General features: G+C 31.3%; 1 protein-coding gene across 2 annotated transcripts; it reads right to left on the minus strand.

The window, feature by feature from the left end:
* Positions 1–1,232: 1,232 nt before the first annotated feature.
* Positions 1,233–15,475, minus strand: LOC123302589 (SLIT-ROBO Rho GTPase-activating protein 1-like). 2 transcript variants are annotated; one of them, XM_044885580.1, is made up of 13 exons: positions 15,306–15,475; positions 8,417–8,600; positions 8,155–8,320; positions 7,726–8,076; positions 7,008–7,420; positions 6,791–6,875; positions 6,157–6,691; positions 5,802–5,907; positions 5,512–5,730; positions 5,127–5,197; positions 4,859–5,042; positions 4,006–4,363; positions 1,233–2,621 (listed from the first exon to the last, which is right to left on the minus strand). In XM_044885580.1, the coding sequence occupies exons 1-13, from the start codon at positions 15,379–15,381 to the stop codon at positions 1,296–1,298; spliced, it is 4,074 nt and encodes a 1,357-aa protein (XP_044741515.1). In that variant the 5' UTR covers positions 15,382–15,475; the 3' UTR covers positions 1,233–1,295. The 2 variants fall into 2 exon arrangements, with proteins under 2 accessions (XP_044741515.1, XP_044741514.1); XM_044885579.1 differs by having other exon boundaries at positions 6,791–7,420.
* Between the last annotated feature and the right edge of the window lie 502 nt (positions 15,476–15,977).

Raw genomic sequence — 15,977 nt, forward strand, 5'->3', positions numbered from 1 at the left:
ATAAAGACGATGAAAAAACTTATTTACCTATTTTCGATCTGAGGCCTACTTTACTTTCTCAAAATAGACATCCGATTGTAAAAATGGTTAACAAGTTTTTCCTTCGTTTTTAGGTTAACGCAATCAATAACAGAACACTCTGTATGTACTGTACTGTACAGTACTGTACTGTATTAATTAATAAGTACAATAATTAATCGTACTTACAATTAATTAGTAGGTAGATACTGTAGGTAATTAATTATAATAATAGTATACTTATATGTATTTATGTATGTACGCATGTATGTTTGATTTGTGTGTTTGTTTAAAATATTAAAATACCTACTTACATAATTTTAAATTATAATTATAATATTATTATTATTATTAGATATTTAATAATTATGTAATTAATAATGGATAATAGTATTGAATTTATTTTGATAATCATTAATATATTATGATTATTATAATATACAGTCAAACCTGAGTAAGAGAGAACTAGATAAGCGAGAAAACTCTGTAAGTGAGAATATTTCTCAGGTCCTGGACTTTGACCTCTCAAAAACCTCTATAAGTTAGAAACAAAACGTGACGTATATCAGGTTTGACTGTAATTTAATAATAATAATAATAATCAATATTATCATTAATGATTATAAATATAATCTATTATTGAATAGGTGGTGTATGACTAGTATTGTAATATAATAATTTATAGAATAGATAGGTATTAGATATAGCTTGTATCTGTATCTGTATCTGTAAAACAACTCATGCGTTTGTGTCAACTTCGTGAGGCAACCTCATATCGGTTGATATTAAGAATTATTTTTTCAGTGTAGTAATTAGCTTATTGCATAGTTATGAATGAACAGCACAGGACAGCTAAAAGCACCACAAATATGTTTACTTTCAACCTTAAAGTTTTTATTAGTCTAGTTTAGTTAATGCAGTACTTGTAGTGCTAATAATAATGCTTCATTATTGACTTGAGTTTGAAGCAGATACAGATAAGAACATTAATAATTAATTAATAAAGTTAATTTTGTAAATATTACTGTAATTGATGTTATTGATAATTTAATTACAGTACTACTAATATTAATAATAATAATAATAATAATACATTAATTTTAATTAATCATGTTTATGTTTATATTAAATTAATTAAGTACCTAGCTACTAGACTAGCTAATTAAACTTAATTAATTTAATTATAAGTATAATAATATACATGAATTGTACGAGTCAATCAGTCACAATGAATTTCTATAAAAATCTTAAGTCTTTCTTGTCCTTTACTTATCTTATCACTTATCTTTACGTTGCATTTCTGGTGAAGATTCACGTTGAGTAGTGGCGGTGCTAGCAGTATTTGGTAGCAATGATATAACGGGTTTACGTAATAATTGTGCAGGTTTTGCCATTACTTGTGGCTTGAAACTACCAGTTAAATGCATATCCGCGAATTTTGCAGCAAACTTATGGGTGACACGAGTTGGCACTGGACTACGTGTTGGAAGCACTGGTGCAGCACCACCACCACCACCACCAGGTGTGCTCCCAAACTCACTCACTGTGCTCACTACACTCCCTGTGTTGCTGGTGAGCGGTGGTGGTGGGGGTGAAGGTGATGCTCTTGTCTCAGAGATATTGATCGTTTGAACCATTTCATTTGCATCTTGATGTAATTTTGTGTTCTTCTTAAGCGTACATTGATTCTGTTTAGCGAACCGTTCGGCGGCTGTACTCATGTCTGGACTTTCTGGACCCAACTGGGGTGCTTGTGTAGTTGGAAGTGGAGATGTATCTAATGAATCAGACACACCACATGAGATAGAACGTAGTGTCGTTGTCGTGGTCGTTGTTGTCGTATCGTCAAGATCACTCAACGATTGCATTGAATTCGATAAAATTTTTTTGGTTGAATCTTTTGGACTAGAGTTTCCACCAGTTAATGGTAGATCCATAACTAAATCTGGTGTATGTTTTGGATGCTTCCAGCTTTCTGTCGAATGTCTGTTTATGTTCTTCTGACTCTGAACCGATTGTGAACTGGCACGTTTTTGCCATAATTCACGATTTTGACTAAAGCTAACATTTAGTTGTTCCGTTGATATTTCACTAACACTCTGTGACTTCCAATGACCATGACCATGACTATGATTGGTAGCATTATGATTACGTAATTCAACAACATTTGTAGGTAGAGAGCTTTGAAGCATGTTCATTCTACATTCCACATCGTGGATATGTTCATGCTCGTCCATTGATAATGTACAACAATTTGTTATTAACATATCATTTGTATCTGTATCCGTGTCTGTATCTGTTACAGTACTTGTACTTGTACTACTTGTAGTACTATTTGTAGTTACATTTAGATGGTCTCGGTCACGGTCACGATCACTGTTGCTACTACACACCACTGGATCTAGATCTGTAAATGTAACACTACTACTGTTCTTGTTTGATGAATATTGTTGTTGTTGTTGTTCACTGTTCTGAATTATTGTTGATTTAACATTTGTTGTTGATGACGTATGTTGTTGTTGTTGTTTAAGACATAGACGTGGTGATTGTGATCCTATTGTTATTGTACTTGTATTGTTACTGTTGTCTTGTTGATGTTTAGTCTGTAAACATAAACAATTGATTTGTAGAATCAATCAATCAATAATAATTAATAATACATAAAATAGATCCAAAGCAACCTCAAACATACAACCATACAAATTAATCCAGTCATTACGTCGGAAAAAAACGGTATAGATAAGCATATATGAACCCAACAAGCAAAATTTTTAATATTACGTGGAGGAGGCCTTGAAAAGCTAAAACTTCGAATTGTCGAAGTTTGAATCTTGAAAAAAAGAGTTAAATTCAGTTGTTTCATAAATGTAATACTTTTTTGTTGTTTTTCTGAAGATCTACAATTAAGGTACTTTGCATTTTTGACTATCGTTGATCGTTATTGATATGTCATTCAAAAATTTCAAACTGGTTTTTTTATTTATTCGGTTGTCTCGAGACTTTTTAAGCTAAATTTTTAATTATTTTGTTCAAATGATCGATCAGCACACAAATGAGTATAATACAGTGGAACCTCGATAATCCGAACCTCAAGGGAAATGCAAAAAAATTCCGAGTTAACTACCTACGACTTACAGAGTTAGCTTTATCGCAGGGAAGGACTACGACTAAACTGAAAATTACGACTAAACAAGGTTCGAATTATCGAGGTTCCACTGTATAATAAAAATGGTGTTTTTAGCATGATACTAACCTAACTAGCAACCAACCAACCTACCTACCTTAGATTTAGGCATACAAACACACATTTCAGTACAGTACAGTACAAAGCAAACAAAACCCAACACAACGCAAACATAAACAATTGATAATGATGAATGAATGATAAAAATAAATGATATTACTCTAATCATTTGGTTCAAAAAAAGGGGTTTACCTGGAAAGTTTTCCGGGAGTCTTGAAAAAGAGTGATTTGATAGATTTTAAACAGATATGCAAACAATATCGTCAGAGAAAAAAAAACCATTTAAAAGAAACTAATTACACTAAACCTACAAGGTAGCGTACCACAAAACTAATATTTATGAAATTAATTACTAATAATTTTTATCTTGTTGTATATTTTTCATTTAATATTTTTCAACAGCCCAGTAGTGCTACTGTGTGTACATATTAATAATAATAAAAAAAGAAGCTGTTAATTAAGTAATTAATTAATTAATTAATTGTTTGTTTACTTATTTATTATTTAATTAAGTAAAATATAAAAAAGAGTTGATTTAAAATTGATTAAAACAAACAAACAAACAATTAAATAAATAATTAATTTGAATAATAACAATTAAATATAAAATGATGATGAATTATAAACAATTACAGAACTTACATGCATGAAATATAAACAACAAACACAGAACAACAACAATAGAACAACACAGAACAACAACAATAGAACAATTAAATGAATCAAACTGTAGTTTCGAGTACCTCTCGATTAGCATTAGCATTAGCATTAGCGTTAGCATTAGGTTTGATAACTTCAGAAGAACTATTGTAATGTTGATGTTGATGTTGATATGTGGCTGATGATGATGTATTGATGACTGTTGATGGCCAAGTAGCTGTTTGTTGTCCTTGTCCTTGTGTAGTACCAGTACCAGTACCAGTAATATTACGTAAAGACAGACCTGTTGTTGTCTGGTGTCCAGTACTGCTTGTAGTACTAACTATTGATTCTGATAGAAGTGAATCATTTGAACTAGATGCACGTCTACGTTGTTGTTGCATTGACTCTTCACTAGAACTCGATTTCAGATGATGATCATGTTTATCTCTATCATCATCTCTAAAATAAAATAAAAAACAAGTGAAAACTAACAATTGACTGAGTTAATTGGTGGAATACCATGTATAGACAGTTTTGATACCGGAATCGTTTGTTTTTTGACGTCATGTAAGTAAAGAGAGATAGTCACTCCTAAATATTAATACATACTATAAGATTTGCACCTAATTTGCGCCCTCGTGTGTAAACAGTGATGTTTATAAAAAAATGTTTCAAATAAAAGTTGTTTATTTTTTTATAAGAAACATTTTTTACATTTAAACTTTTATTCTATCACTAACGCTTTACAAGATGTGCCCTACGGAATCAAGACCCAATTTAGCGATGTTGCTCATTTAAGAACTCGTCCTCACTTTTTACGTCCTAAGCATGCTATATATATATATTCAGCTTGATATCTCCTTTTGTCTTTGAGTTATCGCGCTTACAGACAGACAGACGGATGCGGACAGACAATCGAAAATGGACTAATTAATGTAGTTAGTAAGTACTTACTTCATTTTTAATGATATATATTTATCTGGTATTAAACCTTGATGACCTTGATTGTTAGCACCACGCCACCAATCATTTGATACTTGTGAATATAAAGTGACCACATCACCTTTCTTCAAAGACAGTTCACGTGAGCTACGTGCTATAAAATCAAATTGAACAGTTCCTTCCATATTCTCAGATTCTATAAAATAAATCAAATCAATGATAATAAAATCGATAATACCTAGATATTGATATAAATACTATAAATGATACAATAACATACCATCTTCAGAAGGATACACTTCTGAATCAACATCATCCTGAACATGATCAGATGGAGAATCTTCAACATCACTACAAAATAAAAATAGTAAATGAATAGATTTAGCTTTTGTTTAGTTTAGTTGAGTTAGGTTAGGTTATATTGGTTGTCCACGAAGGACACACTCAGGCTATAAGCCCCATTGTGATACCATATATGTGTTTTACCACCTTTTCGCTGATAATTTCATTTATCAGCTCCTCAATTTCAACTAATAATAAAATTAATTTTGTTACGACGGCGGGAATCGAACCCGCTACCCTAAGCATACCGTGGACGTAATTGGTTACGCCTTAACCAACTGAGCTAATAGGGCGACCAAGCTAGCTAAATTAACTTGACTTACTTATCTTCAGGTTCTTGTGAAATGTATTTTTCATATTGGATGCCGCCATCATTTGGAAAGATTTCATCATTAAACATAATTATATTTTTAATCAATTCATTCACTTGATTCTGGTATTGTACTTGGTCTTTGTCATCTGGTACTGGTACTAAAGTTGGTCCAAAACATATTGCTAAATTGTAAGGATCCATCATGTTTTCATCTGAGTATTCTGATAAACTAAAAGATAAAATTAAAAATATCAAATTAATAATTAATTTAATTTAATTTTAAATTCAATTCAAACTTACTGATTTAAAAATGCAAATAGATAACGCATAACTATCACCACAGTTCGAGGTAAACTTTGTATCAAATCTCTCATTTTAATTACAAACTCTTGTTTTGATTCTAATTCTATAAAAAACACAAATTGATTATTGATTAAAAACGATTATTATTATTAATTAAGGGGTTAGGTATAGTCAGATTTTATGGTAGCATCAATATTTATAAGCTCTAGTTACAGACTTGGGACTAAACTTAATATACCTTGATATATATTACATATATTCATGGTATAATAATTATTTAAAATTGTCATTTATTCATGCGCATGGCTCTGACTACACGTAACCTCTTAAAACATACAGAAGCAACACTTACGTGCCAATTCCATAAAATGTTCGAAATAAATAATAGGAAATAATGGTTCACGTAATTCACGTAAATAAAGTTTAAGCACCCCAGCAACACTGTTTATATCGGATGCGTCCGTCATGTCAGCCAACGGATCTTCACCACGTTCAAACCATTCACGGAAGTTGTTGATTTCCACTTGGGAGCCACTCACTCGAAAAATACCTTGATGGTGCAATCCATACAAGTTGATCACTCTGATGCATGATTTAATAATTAATGGGATTTCTTGGTTTGTCGATTCCAAATATTCCTCTAAACTGCCACCAAAAAGTTTTGGTTGTCCATTGTTATGTAAACGACCAATTCGTTTTCTGCGTGGCTTATTTGTTATATCAACGGTTTGAAGTACTCCAAGGCCACCACCAGTTGTGATACCTCCTCCACCTCCATCCATGGCTGTTGAACCCCCAGCCATGCCTGCTAAACATTGACGTAGAAATTCTTGTTTGGCATCCAATCGAGCTATACGAGTTGTACCAAGTAAGTATTCTCGAAATTTCTACAAGAGAATAACAGAACAATAACTTAAATGATAAGTTTAAGTCACTGAAATATAGAGATTCCACTGAGCAACGTGTGCAACGTGACTTGAACTTACAGTTAAATAAAATTCTTCAGTCTCATGACGATCAGCACGTAGTTTCAATGATAATGTTTCTGGTTTCTGATTTGAGCTGACAGCAACCGTGCTTCCACTTAAACTTAATTGAGCCAAATTACTAGCAACATGATGTGTATTAGAGAGAGATGTGTGCGTAGCAGAGTGCGTGCTTGTATGCGTATGCGTACTTGAGCTTTGACCAGCTGCTTGTAGTGCTTCAGTAAAATAATGAGAACAATCGTAATCGTGTGCAGTTAACATTTCTAATAAGGTTGATTCAGCTGTTTCTAATGTTTTCCATACTTCATCGGATTCTGCACGTAAGTTGGTAACGCGTTCACGTAGTTGTGACAGTCGCGTTTCCATTTCTTGATGTAAAACCCGTTGTATTTCTGGTTCAACAGAGTCATCTGTCCGTTGTCCTTGAAATTCGATTTTTTTTGGTATCATGAACGCTTGATGATTACTTTCTAAGAATCGTTGTTTATCTAAGCGTGAATCTAGTGCTCCGATGCAAGATGTTAACGCATCCATACCATTTTGTACAGATTTCTGTCGACCTTCTTCAGCGGACACATGCATCAATAATGCACGCGATATACAATTATGAAAACCAAAATCCATACACTGTCAAATAAATCAAATATTTTATTTTAATTATTACCCATAATCCTAGTTTACAGTTTATTTGTTGCCGCCAAAATTTTAATTGTTGCTGTTGTTGGCTACACATGGCATGCTAAGCTCAAATATACAATTAGAATCTTTCGATCAGCTCTAGTTTTTGAGTTATCTACGAGGTATTTTCTTTGCTTATGACTTGTATTTGAAAAAAACATGTCATAAGCAAAGAAAAACCACCATAAAATTGGCGGCAACAAACAAAAATTAAAATTTTGTAAACTAGTGATTATTTTTATTGCATTACGTACGTCTATTAAATCAGAGAGATCGTCTACAAAATACTTATGAATCGTTGTGTTTGAAGCTTCTAAGCACAATAAATATTCGTTTCGCGCTTTCAGAGCTTTCAGTTGTGCATCGCTATATTTACTTTTACGTTTCGATATTTCCTTTTCAATCAGTCGATATTTTTTTGAGCGTTGTAGTTTTTCAGGAGGCGTCGTTTGTTCTAGTTTGCCGCGAGTCGCTTCAGCCAAACGTAATTTCGTTTCAGCTTGTCGACTTTCATTGTGGTAACTGTGAAATGTTTTCATGGTGGTGTGAAGTTCGTGTAATACACGTAAAATTTCTTCATGTGTTTCGTAGCCAATTTCACGACACTAAATGAGACACACACAAAACAAAAGAATTAAAATTGAATCATCTGAAAAGGATGTAGATTAAATGTTGACACTTACACGTCGGTAAATACGTTGCACGTCCTCCATAACTTGTGCAAGTCGTGACACAAGATGTGTCGAATATATTTCTGATAACGTGGCATGATCTCGACTCAAATTTCGTGTTTGTGTGACCAATTGTTGCCAACATGTAAAGCTTGAAAATAATGGCCAATGTTCTCGTCTACAAACAGATTAAATATCAAATTCAAAGTGAATTCAATTCAAGTGAATTGAATGAATTGAATCAATTCATTCAATTCGTTCAATATAAACATACTTTTGTTTCTGTTCCTTATGACGTAATTGTAAAGATTTAGCTAATTTATCCAAGTTCTTTGAATAATCAAGTTCTAGTTCACCTCGCCTCCGAAAAAAATCTTGTAATTCTGTAACTAAAGCCACTTGGGCTTCCATTCGTACATCCAAACATCGTAACTGCTCGTTGAGTTGCAAACGTATATCTAAACAAAACAAAACAATTATTAAGGATTACAGAGTTACAGTTACAGTTACATAACTAATTAAATAGAATATCATGGTAATCAAGAAAAAATTAATGCATCTTTGAAATTTCATTTATTGTTTATTAGGTCGTAAACACTTCATAAAAAAAGTGTACCTCTCAGGGGCGTATCTAACTCCCTTTGAGGCGGGTGGGGGGTTAGTTGGAGGTTTTACAACAATTAATAAATAAAATTTCAAAGATGCATTAATTTTTTCCTTTTAGATATTTTAGATTAGGTAGCAATGGTCGTGATGAATGTATTATGTAACATGTAAACATGTAATGTGCGTCTTATCTATGGAGTGTCTCTAAACTTCATAGTCAAGTATCTTATCATTATATTCTTCATCATTTTTTATTATTTATTCAAAGAGCTACTGATTCTGTTGTTACTGACCAGATCAAATAGAAAAGGATTGAGATTGAATCTAAATTTAAGTCAATCAATATAAAATGTACCTAATTAATAACAATTACATTAACATTATTATTAATATAAATATGTGAGTGTATGTATACAGGCTGTTCTATTATTGACTGCAGAACTTTCACTTCCTGAATAAGCTAAGAAAAAATAGAAGAAAATGTTCTTAAACAAATTTGGATGTGAGGCCTAATTAACGAGATAATTATCCTACTCTTATTATAATCCATTAATAAAAAATACATTCCTTAAAGTGTAATTCATCCAATAAAACACTACTTAAAAAGAAGGTGTGTTTTATCATAGTGGAAGGAGTGTCAAAATGCAACACACATCCTTTTTTTTAAGTAGTGTTTTATTGCAGGATAATTATCTCGTAAATTAGGCCTCAGATCCAAATTTAGTAAAGAACATTTCCTTCTTTTTTTTTTCTCAGCTTATTCAGTAAGCAAAAGTTCTACAGTTAATAACAGAACACCCTGTATATGTGGTGTGTGTTTTATTTACAATTTATATTAATTAAATACCTGGATGTACATCTTTTAATTCAGGAATTGGAGCATGAATCCAACCATTACGTTGTTGAATGATGCATTGAAACATTATTATCTTATCTTATCTTATCTTATCTATTTTAATTTATTTTATTTATTTATTCATTTATTTATTATTACATATTGTACTGTTTTGTATTAAACTGTAATTAACTTCATATTATAATTTTAATTAATTATTTATTTTAATAACATTTACACATACATACACACTAGTGATGGGACGAATATTCGTACTCGCAAAAAAAGATTGTTTAAAACTATGTTGCATTTTAAAACAACAAGATTTGAAATTTGTTAGACAGTATATTACTATCATATAAACAACTCATGCGTTTGTGTCAACTTCATCAATCAACCCTGTACGGTAGTTTTATCACATTCGTGGCGACAACTTCATATCGGTTGATATTAAGAATTTTTTTTCAGTGTAACAGTCTTCAGTCATGTTTATGTTTTTTTGAGTAGTAGTTTATCAATTTTTTATCCCTAGTAAACAAAAAATGGTAAGCTACAACCCCAAATATACATAAAAATGACTAATCTCCCTCCTGAATAAAGTGTATAATCTAATAATGAATATGTATATGAATATGAACATAGCATGCACCACGCACACTGATACAGACATACAAACACTACATACAACTACTAAACACTTATTATGGACAGCTGGAGTATTTGTTGTGTCTGAAAGTGTACCATAGATTTGTATAACATATAGATAGAGAATCCCATGTCTTGAAATTGGTCTGAAAGAATAGAATTAGACATGAAGGTTATAAAGAAGGAGAACGATCGCTACGTGTTAAAGCATTAGCACGCCTGTCCCTGAAAATTTGTAGAATTTATAGTTTATTTTTCAGCCACCAGTCCCGCTGTCATCAAGAAGTAGTATCTGCGAAGTTAGTTGTTTATGAGTACAAGTAGATGAAGTTAGTTGTATAATGTACAAATTGATATATCATTTCAAATTAGCGCACAACAGCCCGCTTTTATTGATACTACTTAGTGGTAGCAGCGCCTCACTTATTTTATCCATATTTCGGGGACAATATTTTCTATAGCGATCGTTCTCCTTCTTATAACCTTCATGATATGGACAAAATAAGTGAGGCGCTGGGATCGCTAAGTTGTCTCATTAAATGCGGGCTGTTGTGCGTTAATATACTACTTCTTGATGACAGCGCGGCTGGTGGCTGAAAATGAACTATAAATTCTACAAATTTTCAGGGACAGGTGCGCTAATGCTTTAGTACATAGCGATCGTTCTCCTTCTTTATAACCTCCATGGACTAGAACATATAACATATGCGTTGAATGGTTTTATTTAGTTCCCAATTTCATTTTACGCCATATAGAACCTCTATCTATACGTTACATGTCTATGATATGTACCTATCCATATACATATATGTATATGTATATGTCATCTAACGCTTCGTTTTATTTTAAGAATCATTCGTTTATAATAAATCAGATCTTGTAAGATTGTAAACTGTCCGTCTGTCTGTCTGTCTGTCAACCCACAGAACAATAACATTCATTTACTATCTAACATTTTTGTTTGATTATCTCATGAAGGTTATAAGAAGGAGAACGATCGCTATAGAAAATATTGTCCCCGAAATATGGATAAAATAAGTGAGGCGCTGCGATCGCTAAGTTGTATCAATAAAAGCGGGCTGTTGTGCGCTAATTTGAAATGATATATCAATTTGTACATTATGCAACTAACTTCATCTACTTGTACTCATAAACAGCTAACTTCGCAGATGCTACTTCTTGATGACAACGCGGCTGGTAGCTGAATAATTAACTATAAATTCTACAAATTTTCAGGGACAGACGCGCTTCTCCTTCTTTATAACCTTCATGGATTATCTTATTATATTTAAACGAGCAATTCTTATATATATATCAGAAATCTCGGAAACGGCTCCAACGATTTTCATAAAAATTAGTAAGTAGTGGTTTTTTCGAAAAATCAATCTAGCTTGGTATTATTTTTAGAAAATGTCGCTTTATTCGTGTTTTCAGCAAAAACTGAAACATTCACTGCAAAATATGACTGTTCCTGACATCTATTGGTGATGAAATAAAGTACATTACCGGGATAGAGACATTTTAAATGGGTTCTTATATTAGTGGTAAAATTTAGTGCCTTCCAGATACTAACAATGACTTAATTATGACTTAATTATTAAATCGAAATTTAGTTTTCGATCAATATATTATTTAGAGGGCGTCATATTTAATTTAATGTGACGCCACATAGTCTATAACCAGCGGACGATCAAGAAACTTTGAACAATACCTCTTTAGTTAAATTATGATAAGTAGTTTAGAAGCTGGGTGGGAATAAATGAAAATACATACATATATACATACCAGTCAAACACATAACCCTCGATATAGTGTAGTCGAGGTAATTAAAGCTAAAACAACCGCATCCGTTCTAACTACATATGTTATATACATTCACAAACTACAAACCACAACAATCTGTGTACCACATAACACACAGCACACACATTCAGATTATATTTATGATATCATTATCGTAGAACACCAAAGTTAAATACAATATCATGGAAAAAAAGAAGAAATTAATGCACCTTTGAAATTTTATTTATTAGTTCTTTATTAGGCTGTAAACAGTCCCAATTTTTGGGTGGGGATAGTTGGAGATTTTTATCAGTTTTTTACAAATTACAAAAAAATTGTTGCCCGCCCATTCAATGAAAAAAAAAACCATCTTGTAAGCCGTTTAGTTTTTTTGTAATTTGTAAAAAACTGAATAAAACACCCCAACTACCCCCTTAAAAATAGAGGTTAGGTACGCCCCTGAGAGGTTTACTTTTTTTTACGAAATTTTTACAACCTAATTAACAAATATAGAAAAATTTCAAAGATGCATTAATTTTTTTTGTAGATATTTAGTTGTATTCTATACCATAATAAACTAAAATATATTAAAAAAATCAAAAAGCCCGACTGCTTTCAACAAAAACTAAAAAGAAAAAGAACTCTAGTACTTTACATGGTGACTTTAACAGTCCGAATCCATTCAAATCTAACCAATAATGGGTATCAAATGTTAAACTCACTATACCGATTGTAAACTATCTCGTTAGCCATATAAAATATATGAAGTAATAAGAGTTTTTATGGGTGTTCTTATGTATAAAACAAAGAGGGAATGTGTACTATGTCTTATGGTTATGTGTTACAGTGTGTGATTGGTATTGTATGTGTACAATTTCAAGTGATAAGTCGGATAGGCTGTGTTCATTCATGTATACACATATACAATCACTCTTTGTTTTATACATAAGAACTCTTCTTACTTCATATAATGTAAATCACTAACGATATGGTTTACAAACAGTAAAAACTACACGACCTCTTATTTCTTTTCAGTTTTTATTGAACATAGTCGGGTTTATTGATTTTCAAAATTAATTTTTTTACTTTACACTTTTTAATTAGGATTTTCAAATACCTACATTCAATGTACCTCACTTTTTTTATTATTCCTAATTAAAAATATATTTTTGTAATCGAATTTTAACTTCCCTACTCGATAGGTTGAATTTTTTTTTACTATTTTGCGTCAAAAATCCACAACTTTTTTCAAACATCTATCTAAGAACACTTGAGTTTATAAAATAAGAAATTTACAAACAAATACGTCCGAAAAACATAAGTACTTGTTGGTAGTCGAGTAAGTAAATAAATAAATAAATAAATAAAACACTTATCACTACTTAATTAAGTATTAATAATGAATATTTATAATTAAGTATACTTAATAAATAAAGAAATTGTATGTAATTATAATTAGACTATTAATACAGTAAATAAGCCGGAAAATACCAGTAAATGGGAAAAAGTGGTGGGACAGGTCCGATTTCAAAAATTCTTGCTTGTACGTGTTCCTTAGACATTCAGGAACATTCTCAGCCGCCCTAACCTTCACGTTACTACGAAAAATGAGAGTAGTTTTTCTATAGAGTGACATAAAAAAACTTAAAAACTCAAAATTAAACCTCGAAAATCGTTTCCCAAGAGTTTCCGAGGTCACTGATTATGAATTCGAGGTAAAAAACAAAATAAATGATTTCAACCACATTAAAATCACCACAAGAAGGGTTGCAATCATCCCCAGTTGCTTCGGATTCGTAATCAGTGACCCCAAAAATCCCTGAGAAACGATCAGATGGAGTGCTTTTGGGGTGGAAAAACTACTCTTATTTTCTCATTTTTCGTAGTAATGCGAAGATTAGGGCGGCTGAATGTTCCTGAAGGTCTAAGAAGCCCGTACAAACAAGAATTTTTGAAATCGGAGATGTTCCACTACATTTTCCGGCTTATTAAGTGTACTATAGGTTAGGCTAGACTAGACTGGCATAGGTACATTTTAATATTTTATATATTTAAATTAATCAAATCAAATCAAATAAAAACAAACCAAATAAAATAATCAGTAATCAGTATATCAATCAATTCTTGTATTGGTATTGGTGTTCGGTTACAACGCAACGATACGCATTGTGATGGTCGTTACTCGTTATCTTGAACCGTTTCGAAGTTATTGAACGGTTATAGCGAACTTACCGAATCGTGACTGTAGAAGTAGGTAAGTAAGTAGGTAGATTAGATTAGAAAGTAGGTAAATAAGCATGCATTGATATTGTAATTGTGCTTAAGTATTTCGGATGCTAGTTCAAACTTAACATTCCCTTTTTTTATACCAATCGAAGGAGAAAATAAATTTACACAAAATTTGTTTTACCACACACTTTCCGAGATAATTAATATTAAACATGCCAAACAAATGCATACGAGTAGGGTTTAAACGACAGAAAGTGTTAAGGATTTCATAGAATTCTCGATGTTAATAAACTTGACATGATATAAAAAAGAGTATCATTAAAAAAAATCAACGTGTATTGAATAACTTTTCGAAGTTACAACACGATTGACAACTTAAAACAAAAGTTATTGATCAAATACAAATTATATGACGGCTCTATCTTTGTATTTTTTTGTGAGTTTAAAGACAGTAGTAAAATGTGGCAACAGCGCATTGAAGTACCGCTCCTTTCAAACAGGATAATTCTTTGGTAGATGAGAAATTCATAAATCTTTGACGCTGACTAAAAATCAAAATATAATGTGTGTCTTTTAAAAATTAACATTTTATGTATAATAAAAAAATAAATAGGTTAATAATATATTTATTATCTACTTTATTTTCTTAGCTATTCTCTATTATTGTGAAGCTTAGACTGTACATACGCTGTTGCCATATTTATTATTTGTTCCTGAACATAATCAAAACAATAATTAAAATTTTTATAATAAATGTTAATTAAATTTATCGATAGTTAAAAGAAAATTAATGCAATGGATATTACATCTTATTTTAAGTTATTTTTATTTAAACATTGTATTCATCCTTCACTGTAGCATTCGAAATACCTTAAATAGATAATGCACTGTAGAGTAGAGTAAGCTGTTATTAGTTTAGTAGTTGAGTGGGGATAAACTAACTGAATTAATATTAAATTTAAAATGAAACTAAATTAAATTAAAAGCATGGTATTGGTTATGGGTATGATTATGGTTATAGTAACCACTTAAATAAAAAATAAATAAAATAAAAAAGTAAACGTACTGTTAAAGATCAGCAATTTTCGAGTGGATCCAAGTCTTTTTATTGGAGATTTGATTTCATATTCATTTTCATCCATCGTTAAAACAAACTGCACTTGCACTTGAACTTGTACTTATACTGCAGTGTAGTGTAGTGTAGTGTAGATAGTGTAGATTCGTAGTAGTAATACTAGTTAGTAGTAATACTAGTAGTAAAAATAGTAGTAGTATATAGTCAACTACCTATGATATGGCTACCGATACGGATACGATATGATACCTATATAATAAATAAAAAAACATAAATCAAATCAAAATAAATAAACAATAACATTAAAAATCAAATTAAATATAAAAAATCAATCATACAACACACAACACACGAGTTCTTGTCATAGTCATTCATCTATTTTTTATTTATTTTAGGTAATAATTGTTCGAGTTCTATCAATAGTGCAGGCGCAGTGGGTTTCGTATGCAGAGTGGGTTTTGTATATGCATTTAGAAGTCCTACCGCACAAGGAGTATACTTCGACGTATTTTGAACCGCTGAATTCGAATTTTTCAACTTGTTCGTCACTTAGAGTGCTCAGGAAATTTTTTATAAACAAATTCATTGTGTTTACGGCCATAGCTCCTAAACTATTGAAAATTTTAATAAACAATTTTGTGAAAAATCGAAAAAAAAAATTTT

Source organism: Chrysoperla carnea, chromosome X, assembly GCF_905475395.1.
Source record: "Chrysoperla carnea chromosome X, inChrCarn1.1, whole genome shotgun sequence".
In the NCBI taxonomy this organism is placed as follows: Eukaryota; Metazoa; Arthropoda; class Insecta; order Neuroptera; family Chrysopidae; genus Chrysoperla; species Chrysoperla carnea.

Bases quoted from the DNA above. Each gene is read 5' to 3' on its own strand.
- LOC123302589 (XM_044885579.1), bottom strand. From the start codon at position 15,381: ATGGATGAAAATGAATATGAAATCAAATCTCCAATAAAAAGACTTGGA. The intron at 8,321-8,416 runs GTATGTTTATAT...ATCTGTTTGTAG, and splicing joins CATAAGGAACAGAAACAAAA to ACGAGAACATTGGCCATTAT. The intron at 4,364-4,858 runs GTAAGTACTTAC...ATTTTATTTTAG, and splicing joins TATATATCATTAAAAATGAA to AGATGATGATAGAGATAAAC.